This window comes from Mercenaria mercenaria, chromosome 3 (genome assembly GCF_021730395.1).
Source record: "Mercenaria mercenaria strain notata chromosome 3, MADL_Memer_1, whole genome shotgun sequence".
Taxonomy (NCBI): domain Eukaryota; kingdom Metazoa; phylum Mollusca; class Bivalvia; order Venerida; family Veneridae; genus Mercenaria; species Mercenaria mercenaria.
The window spans coordinates 79,992,082-80,003,050 of record NC_069363.1 but is presented as its reverse complement, the minus strand read 5'-3'; the positions used below and the strand labels follow the sequence as shown (position 1 = coordinate 80,003,050).

At 33.9% G+C, this 10,969-nt stretch overlaps 1 protein-coding gene across 1 annotated transcript; it reads right to left on the bottom strand.

Annotated features, from left to right (window-relative positions):
• Positions 1-617: 617 nt before the first annotated feature.
• LOC123524290 (NAD kinase 2, mitochondrial-like) lies at positions 618-10,839 on the bottom strand. Its single transcript, XM_053539019.1, has 9 exons — positions 10,451-10,839; positions 7,262-7,350; positions 6,764-6,934; positions 5,786-5,875; positions 4,591-4,821; positions 3,429-3,580; positions 2,600-2,740; positions 1,760-1,799; positions 618-1,367 (listed from the first exon to the last, which is right to left on the bottom strand). The coding sequence occupies exons 1-9, from the start codon at positions 10,739-10,741 to the stop codon at positions 1,232-1,234; spliced, it is 1,341 nt and encodes a 446-aa protein (XP_053394994.1). The 5' UTR covers positions 10,742-10,839; the 3' UTR covers positions 618-1,231.
• Between the last annotated feature and the right edge of the window lie 130 nt (positions 10,840-10,969).

Genomic DNA, 10,969 nt, shown 5'->3' with positions numbered 1-10,969 from the left:
AATATTTCTGAAGCAGGATGTTCAGTTAAAGACATCAATTAAACAAAACCAAAACACTTAATAATTTGTAATCATTATTAGTTTGAAGAAAACATATCTTTTAATAGATTTCTGGTTGTTTCCATCCACAAAGTCAAATTACAATTAAACAAAATACATATATAAGTCACAGCAATTTTCCAATCATCAATACAATCAAAATTTAAACTTCAAGAATTTGTGTCCCGTCAAAAAGGACCGTTTTAAATGAAACCCTGAAATAGTCTACCAATAAAATTATGTGTTTTCCCAGTACCTGATAAAGATCTTGCTTATTTTTAGAAAAATCATACTGATAATTATAGTATGTGAGTAATTTCAAAATTAAATCGAAAAAATTATGTATGGCACAAGCCCTCAATCTGAGATTTATTCAAATAATGGAAGTTTAATAGTATAACACAAATTTAATTTGAGCCGCGCCGGCTTTGCGACCAGCATGGATCCAGACCAGCCTGCGCATCCGCGCAGTTTGGTCAGGATCCATGCTGTTCGCTAATGGTTTCTCTAATTACAATAGGCTTTGAAAGCGAACAGCATGGATCCTGACCAGACTGCGCAGATGCGCCAGCTGGTCTGGATCCATGCTGGTCGCAAAGCCACTATGTTGGTTTTCTCATGGTGCGGCTTATTTTATGAATTTACATAATATCAGAGAAATGCAAGCGATCATCAAATTTTTCTGTGATAAATCTTCAAAAAATAGCCAAATGAAATTCACATAACAATAATCTGAGAGAGATATGTCTGAAGTAGAACAATCAGAACTTACTTTTGACTGTGTTAGGCACATGGTAAAGTTTGAGGTCAAATAGAAGAAATAATAATAAGAAAAAATATTTTCAAAATCAACAAAATTCAACTGGCAGATGCAATGGGTGTATACATGAAAAATAAATCATGTTTATTTTGACAAATAAACAATATAATGCTATCACAAGTTTGAAATGCCATGTTTACATCACAAGAGTTGCTTTACAACTAAGAGCACTACTTCATAATGTGGCTTTCAGTTTTGCTAAAATATCATTGTAACCCGCACTGTTATGAAACAGCAGGTTTATACAGATAAAATTTCCCACATACGGAACTAATTTTTCAAGTACAAAATGTACCATGTACAAACCTAACTTTTTTTTTTTACTCGACAAAACATTTTTGATCTTTCATCGTTAAATACAAAGTCTAAGTTTCAGTCTAGTTCAACAGTTCGTAAAGCATCTTCGTCAAACATTTCCAATGTTGCTATGGCACCGTCATTAAACCGGAACGAACAGCCGCCATCTAGCACGAGACAGGCATCCCACATCCGAGATGATATTTGAATCCTGTAAATGCAAACATATTTTATGTAAGAATAGAACTTTAATATCTAGATCACTGTAAATCTCAGTGAAAATATCAAAATGTCTTGGATTTAAAAACTAAACCTCGAAGCTACCTTTGAAGATTCAGTAAAATCATTTAATATCATACCCATAAAATTTCCCTGTTCTGGCAAAACTGACAATGTCATGGGGATTTCAATTTTCCAGGATAGAATCAATGGAAAATTTGCTTATTCCTCCAGGTTTAATTAACCTGAAAATCCAAGAAAATTAGTCCCCTCATGAATATTAATGACTTTGCTGTACTGGTACAAAAAGTGCAATTCACTTTGACGCTTAAAATTACTCTAGTTGGGTATCTTCAACATTATAACAGAACTTTAAACACTTACTTCTTTGCCTTTCCTCTAGAAGATGGCACTTCAAAGACACCTGAAGTAATAAACAAGAGATATCAGTAAAACAGATGGATGTTCCTTGGATATATCCGTGACCAAGTGTGACAGTGCTGACCCAAATGACCTTGATCTCAATATATGCTCTACATTGCAGTAGAATTAAGTTTTATTTGAGCAAACACCAGTCTTTTTTTTCTATTTTTAGTAACCTTATGACCTTAACTCTTACCCGTCTGGCCAAATATGCTATACTAAACTTGGACACACTATAAGCTAAATACAGACGAAGTTACATTTCAATATATCGATCCAAATTCAAAACATTTTTGACCATAAAACTTTTCAAGTGACCTTGGTATTGATTTAAGCTTTCAACAGTTTATGATTCATTAATTTGACTTTATCCAAACTTGGGGACAAACATTGTTCTCTTTCAGGTAACAGTGACCTTGACTGTAATTTCAATGGCCCTTTGTAACTTCAAACCAAGTTTCATTTCAATATATCACTCAAATTTCAAGTCTTTGAGCATATATGATATGTTTGAAAACACCCACTCACCAATCCATTCAAAAACATTCACCACTTTGATATTTGAAAATTCTGCTTAAAAATAGTGATTACCGTATTTTCCCTAAGTGTTGGGACACAAAAAAATAATTAATTTTTTTACTGTCCCAAGACTTAATTTCAAAAATAATATTTATAGAAAAAATGTCCCGAGTTTTAGGAACATCAATTTTACCTCGAGTAATTGCCAAAACACCAGAGAGATTGTTGTTTTTCTTTTCACTTCATTAAGCATACTGGAAAAGACAAATCAAAATATCTTACCATTATTGACTGGATCCCTAACTGTGTAACCCATATAGGACTCACTCGGGTCAAATATTAATGAATTGTTGAACTTGTCCGTCACAGACTGTATAAAATTCTCATCATCAGTCGGAAAAGACACAGAACCTTGTGAGCTTGCTGAAAAAAAAAAAGAATATGCACGAGTTATGCAGAGGAGATATTGTGTGACATTAGCAGCCTAATATTATTCCACAAAAGAACAAGGGAATATATCCGAGTGAAAAGCTCATAATTTTCTTTGTTAAAAATGCATCTAAGCTTGCGAATTTTCACTACACTGAGTAAAAGTGAAACATATGACAATTTTTAATCTTTTGATTTGATGCACAGTAAAATGACATTAAAAGCACTAAGTCAATATAAAACATGCAAGTCAATATGGAAAAAATATTGACGTTTTCTAGGCTCCATTGTAACTTAACAGAGTTTATATATGAGGGTAGGTAATAATTAGAAATGCAGGCAACTTCAGAAGTTTAATATGTAAAAATGTCTGCATTACCATAACAGGAAATGAACAGGACATCATTTTCAAGATAGGACTGAATATTTTGGTAGCAATTAGAGACTTCATTTTGTACATGTCTTTAGAAGTGACCAAGTAATAAAATTATCAAAAGAACATTGTTCTTACAGTGGACACGTCACAGATCCTTGGTCTGTTGTATTTGCCCTCAGATCTAAAAGCCATAATTATGAAAACATATTTTTTTACTCAATTATAATTATGTACAGACACTACAAGCATTCTGCTTAAAAAATACACTACTTCTAGCTATTATGATCAATTGAAATAGAAACAAACCCATTTTTAGAATATCTCGGACCGATTCTGTAGGTATTTTGTTGATATGAAAATGCCAGGATGTTGACCCGGTACCCGTACATACAGTGACTCCAGAACTTTTCTGTTTACTTCCAGGCTGACCATCTACCCTCAGTTCATAGTAGGACACTCTGCAAACAAACTCCATCATTTATTAAGTAGTTCCGGCATCTGCAACTTAAGGCAATAACTTAACTGACACTGTTTATATATACATTTTTAATAGTTGCGTCTGTTAAAGTCACATGTTACAGTCAAGTCTGTTATGGCTTAACTTTCAAGTGTATAATTAATCAGATTTAAGAACCAGCAATCTACAACATTCTGACCTGTTCTCACAGGAAAACTCTTCTTACCATGCAACAGATTGTAAACAAACATGGTTATATATTTAAAAGGAAAGATTGACAACTGATCTTTTATAACATCACCTAAAACAGAAGCATTTCAGAGGTAGCAATCAACAGGCAACAACTGTTTTCTTTCTTACATCACGTCTTCAAACCAGATATTTGCAATTTAATAGTTATCTACAGAAAGCATGCATTATCATTATGACTCAACATTAAAATGTTAGATATTCCAAAATCCGCAGTTAGTTGACATTAATTTTTTATTTCCTAAGTCTGTAGTCCGAAAGTAAGAGACACTGTACCACAATTTATTTCTTAAGGTAGCACACTCCAAAAGTCATTTTGCAATTCCATGTGATTTCTTATTTTTGTCTGTTATTTCAACATCTTTGATCATAAATGTAGCTCAAACAAGAAATCAACTTTTTTGGTGCCAGCCGGACAATGCCAAAGTCACATACAGATGAAAAGTAATTGAATGGAAATTACCAATAGTCACTATGGCTTTACTACCTTAAAAGACATGAGTCACGCCATGAGAAAACCAACATTGTGTGTTTGCATCCAGCATGGATCCAGACCAGCCTGTGCATCCACGCAGTCTGGTCAGGATCCATGCTGTTCGCTAACAGTTTCTCTAATTGCAATAGGCTTTGAAAGCGAACAGCATGGATCCTGACCAGACTGCTCAGGCTGGTCTGGATCCATGCTGGTCACAAACACACTATGTTGGTTTTCTCATGGCACGGCTCAAATTGATAATTTTCATGTATACAATTTACAATTACCTTGATGAAAGACATTCTCCAAAAAACACCTCATTCAATGCTCTAACAGGTAAAACTCTGGTATGAGTATAGCCTTTAACATGAAGCGGTCGCGAGCAAATCTCATTTTCTGCCACATGCTCTGTGTAACGATGTTCCAGATATTTGAGCTGCTGGTCCGATAATTCTATAGGATCATCATTTGCATGATAACCCGACAATGTAATGCGTATTCGTTGTCGCCACTGCCATCTGAAACAAACAAGTTTCTGTTTCAAAAATATTCAAATTCAAACTGTAGTTTCTGGGAAGGATTATAAATACAATATATCAACGGGACTAACATTTTAGGCAAAAATAATATCTCTAAAAAATCCTTAAAAGAGTGGTATTTTTTTTGCAAAATATACTCATAAATAACCAAAAATACTGTGCAGCAGGTAGTTAACCGTTTCAATGCTTTTGAAATTATGCAGAAAACTTACTGTATTTTCTCCAATGTCCTCTCTCATTGTGCACAATTGCATACATTCCCTACAGTAATTTTAGCGTTACGCCCTGGACAAGAATATTCAATAAAGGGAGATAACTCACAAAGGAAAAAGGAAAGTGAAATGATTCTTGCACAAGACACATCAACAACTGATTATTGGTGCCATATTTGTTTAAAATCCATTTAAGAATGACAAAGTTACAAACTGGACCGGAAAACCAGATGGACATTCATCTAAGGGAGATCAGATAATTCAAGTTAGAGGGACCAACTTTAGTTTCTTGATGCAACACATTGCCATGTCATGCTGATCAACAGTGCATAGTCTTTTTTTTAAATCTATCAATGAACGACAAAGTTACAGACCAAATACGAAATAAGGGAAAACATTCAATAAAGGAAAATTATTCAAAAAGTAAGATGGGTAGGCTTATGGTTCTTGTAGGCAACATAACATCATGTCATACTGATCATTTATGCCAAGTCTTTTTGAAATCCATCCATGAATGAAATTGTGATGAATAAACTAATGAACGTATTATCCGTTGCAAATACCATATACTGTCCCCAAGGTCAGAGCAAGGCGCATAAAAAAATAGTTTCAAGAACAGTTCAATTCTTTTATGACAAAAAAAATTGCAACTGTTATTTTCAACACTAGACTTAGTAAGGCTTTAATTCTAAGATTTTCTATTCTGAAAAGGTACCATTTGTAATGCCAACCTGAAATCACCAGCAAGCAGTCTCTCTAAAGCTGACTCAAAGTTGGCTGCTGAATATCTATCTTTTGACAAGCACAGTTGTCCTTCAGATCTGTAATCAATGTAATCAAACAACTGATTTTTTAATGTACATGTCTTGCTTACTATTGCTGCAATCGATCAACAGGAAGTGCTAAGGCATAAAAAAATTGAATACAAAAGTAGAAAAAGGGCATAATTCAGTAAAAATGCAAAACAGGGTTATGGAACCTGCATAGTGCTTATCAGCTCAGGACAGTAGACAAGTGTGTGAAGTTTCAATCCATTCCCATTAGTGGATACCAGCTTACATACAAAAGCTTAACCAAAAACTGCCAAGTCGAGAAAGGGGCATAATTTTGAAAAAAAAAAAAGTAGAGTTACGGAACCTGCCTTGTGCATGTCAGATCATGACAGTGAACAAGTGTGTGAAGGTTTCAATCCATTCCCATTAGTGAGTACTGAGATTACATACAAAACCTAAACCAAAAATCTCTAAGTCGAAAAAGGGGCATAATTTTGAAAAAAAAAAAAGCAAAATAGAGTTATGGAACCTGTGCAGTGTAAGTCAGTTTATCACAGTGAATAAGTGTGTGAAGTCTCAATCCATTCCCACAAGTGGTTAATGAGATACCAGCTTACATACAAAACCTTAACCAAATCGGGACGCAGACGTGGATGCGAACGCTGACGCACGGGAGAGTCCAATAACTCTACTGTTCTATGAATAGTCGAGCTAAAAGCATTGTTGCTTACTTCAGTAAATACAGACAGTTCAATAGCAAATTACAGCAAAAATAAATGCCTCACGAAAATTTCTGATTTTACAGTGAGCTAATTTGTCTAAGCATAGAGAACGAAACTGTTTAACAGGATGGCTTTATGACCTAAATATGGCATCACAGTTGTTTTTTCTGAATATGATTAAAGATAGTTTTGTCTATTCAGAAAGTGAAAATACCTTTTAGGGTCTGTGTTGACCCCTATTATAGGTTTATCTCTGCTATGTATTTTGGATGCAGCGTCCAGGAATGTACCGTCCCCTCCTGCAGTGAAAACAACATCAGCCCAGTCCAGTATCTCATTTGTAAACTTTGGCCTGTTTACTACTTTTGTTTCTATGCCATGGGCTCTGTTTATATGATAAGAAATATTTTAAACTTACACAATTCATACATGTAAAGCGTCATAAGCTGGCATACACATAAAACCACACACATCTCTGTATTGTCAGTATTTGTGCAGGACTAATCTTCATTTATTTCGTCAAATTGTCAATTATGGAGATTAATTCCTAAGTAACAAATGAAATTTTGTCAGTGGTAACATTTAAAACCCATAAAATACTGTCATCAAGAAAAAAGCTTATCACTAGTCATTCAGTAAAAAAATGCCAAATGTTATGAAAATAAAGTATAGTATTTGAATGAAATAAAGATGAATGAATAATGTTACATACTCTAAGCTTCTGGTTATGTTGTTTACACATGAATAGTGGGTTTTATGTCTTTCCAGAAGTGTTTGGTAGTCTGATCGTTTTCTCTCCATCTGTAAAATGTAAGTGAAACATGTTATCAAAAGTTATATGCTGAAGTGCAAAATTAGTACATGTAAATATAATCTACACCAATATGTCAAAGAAGCACTTAATCAAATATATATCAGGCTTCCAACCAAATAAACAGGTTTCAACAGTGGTTAATAATTTTTAGGAATCTAAATAATAAATGTTTTGGGACACCTAAATGAAGAACTTTAGTTTAAGCATAACATACACAGTCAACACATTTCATTGTGAATATTACAAAATGCTAATCATAAATATATCAAAACATTTTAACAACTCAGCACAGTCTTTGTAAACTGCAAAATACATAAATTTAGTGTTTCAGTTCACAGGAATTTCTGTTGGTATTGACAGCAAATGGGATGTGCGAGGGTACATCAGCCAACGGAAAGTTATTAATTTCATTCTTCATTTTTTTTACCAATCTCCAAAACTAAGTGACTTATTGACACAGGTGTTAGAAACAAAATCTTTTTTTTGCTATACATGCTGATAAAAGTTCACTTACCAGGAAATAACAGTGGAAGACTTATGAGTTTTTTCTACAATCTAAATTTTCACTACATGCATTTCTGTTTAAAACATATATTCAGTAGTATATAACTGTTATATTTTCAAATAACGCCATAAGAATAGAATATGGGAAACATAATAAACAGCCATTGCGGTAAAACTTCACATGGATGTTCATGACAAGATCTGTGACATGCATCGCAAGAATATCCCTAAGCACATACAGAACTTTTGAAGGAAGCAAAAGCAGAAACATAAAGCATAGAAGAAAAAAAACACAAAAATAAGAGACAAGTCTCTGAGTCTGCGGCTCACTGCGTAATATATGATAAAATGATATAAATCATTTTCAATAAGGCACAATTTAAGGGAGATAATAACACTTAAAGAAAGTCCATTTTTGCTTGGCATGTATATCAAGGAATAAATCTTGAATTCTTAAATCATATACAATTACAGTATAAATATCAACACTGGAAACTGCAAAAAATATTTATTTAACTTACTCACCAGTAAATTATGAAGAAGTTATCAAATTCATAAATTTCATAAAATCATTATATGGGATATAACAAAATTTCCAAAAATAATTATTTTTTAGAGAAAACTTAGTATTTTATTGTTAACATAATGTCCATGTATTATTTCAAAATGTAACTGCTTTAAGATATGTTCAACATGGATAGCACTAGCTGTAAAAATTTAAAATTATAAAAAAATTGGTTCATGTTCTAAACATTTGTGACATTTTTGAAGAAAAAGAAGTTACAGGAAATGAATGGTCTCACTACAAATATAATATAATGTAAAAACTATCTGTAAGCCCTGTTTTGCAAAGAAATCATTCATCATTCTGCCAAGTACGCAGACAGAAATATATAAATGTTCAAAAAAGCTAACAATGCTATGGTACCCTTCCCATATAAAACAGCACTCTGCTCGTTTTAGACAGCACCCTGCCCTCTTAAGCTCTAAGCTGACCGTCTTGCAAAGGAAGCTGCAAATGATGCTGAGTCAATGGGCGAGTCAAATATCCCAATAACCATACAAGATATCAAGACAGCAGCAAAGAAGTCCTATGAGATGAAATGACAAAACAGGTGGCAGCTAACAGACACAGGAAGGCATCTCCACCAATACATGCGTGATGTTGGGCTCAAACTCAAAGTTCCCCCAAACACCAACACCCAAGTACAATGTCAGCGTGTCACTCATCAACTGCGAACCCGATACTGCATGCTAAATGGATATAAGTATAGCTGGATCAGATTAGCAGAATCACCGTTGTGTGGGCATGGTGCTGAAACAGTCCAACATTATCTTAAAGACTGTGTCCTACGTGAAGAAGTAAGGGAGAGGTTGAGAGAAAAAATCAAGAAACAGTGGAATATATGTGTCTAATGCTGACCTACTGCTCCAAAGAAAGAAAGATGACTGTTACTTTGAATTATGGCAAGATTTATTGTACGAGACACTCTGCAGTTTTATAAGTACCACAAATTGTCTCATGAACAATACCAGCTCAAGTTAATTTAGTGGATTAGCTACTACCCAAGCGAAAATCATACAGTGAAGAAATACCAGTGTGATGGACTACCAGAGAGGCATTCAAGCCAATCAGGGCTAATGATTCTTTTGACACAGGGTGCAGACCTAATATAATCATGTCAAACTTAATTTTGAACTCTGAAAAACTGAAGTCTTGTTTTTATTGACATGATATATTTTACATAAATTTAGGCTGGGATTCTGTAGATTTATGTACCTTGCTTTTGAACTGCTCTTCAGTTGAATCCTTGTGACATATCTTTTCAAACTCAGATCTAGTTATATACATGATAATATAACAACTCTTCTTGGTTTAAAAGTTGCAAATTCGAAACACATCTAGTTTAGCGGACCATGGAAAAGAAACAATAATAGTGCGTCTGTGCGCGCGACAAAGATGCAAATGTGTGAAGACAAAAGGGGGTTCCATTTATCCTGGAAGCCCGGGTCCGGACCAGAGAGATTTTCAAAAGATGTACAAAGGACTCTGCATGATACTTGCCAGTGCGTCACTCGGGACCTGGTAATTGACAAAAAATATTTTATCAAAGTGTATCTTTTTATATTCTGTTCAGGGCTTTTCATCCTTATATATCAGAGACCTGTATAAGGTCACTTCCCAATCCAAAAATATATACATGTACTATTTTTCCCCAAGTGTGGCAGAGATATTTCCCAAAATGCAAGGTAAGATTTCCCAAAATCAACCGATGGTTACGATTTCTTTTATATTTTAGTATTTCCAGAGGAAGCATTTGTCTCGTATCGATTTTTTGTCCCACTGAAGCCTAACAGCACACAGAACCATTATCTGACACATTACAAGTCTAATCCGTTATGTTCAATGTCCTGGATTTTAGTCCGTGTTTCAGGGGAGATCAATTAATTTGTCTTTCGATGTTTACTTCCAGTTGATTATTTTTCCCAAAATGGACAATTATCGCACATAAATTTCTCAGTTTGAAAGGCCAAGGCCTCTATCTATTTCCTGACGAAAAGCCCTGCTGTTGATTTATGTACCTTGCTTTTGAATTGCTCTTCAGTTGAATCCTTGTGACGCATCTTTTCAAACTCATATCTAGTTATACGTGATAATATAACAACTCGTCTTGGTTTAAAAGTTGCAAATTCTTCATCCCCAAATCTCTCTTCATTAACATTTTTACTACTCATACATCTACAACCCGCATGCCAATCAATTTTATTTTTATGGACGAATTTTGAAGCAAATTTAGTGTACTTGTGGGTACAATGTGGTATATATGCGAATTTATTCATTGAAAAATATATTGAATTGTTACAACTGAACATGTGTTGAAAAGAATAGAAACTGACAATACGAAATAAGGCTGGTAATCAACAAAAAATAGTTTTTCCTTGCGGAAAAGTTTCACTTTGCTTCCATATTGGATATCTAAGTAAAGCTGACATTATTGTTCGTATTGTTACGAATGCAATGGATTTGTTTTTGAATAATAATAACTGAATAAAAAATTCGCTCATTTAAATATCTAATTATGTTGATCTTATATTTAGAAA

What these genes read in the sequence shown, in the direction of transcription:
- LOC123524290 (XM_053539019.1), bottom strand. Translation starts at nt 10,741, where the DNA reads ATGTTCAGTTGTAACAATTCAATATATTTTTCAATGAATAAATTCGCA. An exon ending in AAGAGCAATTCAAAAGCAAG is followed by an intron (nt 7,351 to 10,450) that starts GTACATAAATCA and finishes TACATTTTACAG; the next exon opens with ATGGAGAGAAAACGATCAGA. An exon ending in AACATAACCAGAAGCTTAGA is followed by an intron (nt 6,935 to 7,261) that starts GTATGTAACATT and finishes TCATATAAACAG; the next exon opens with AGCCCATGGCATAGAAACAA.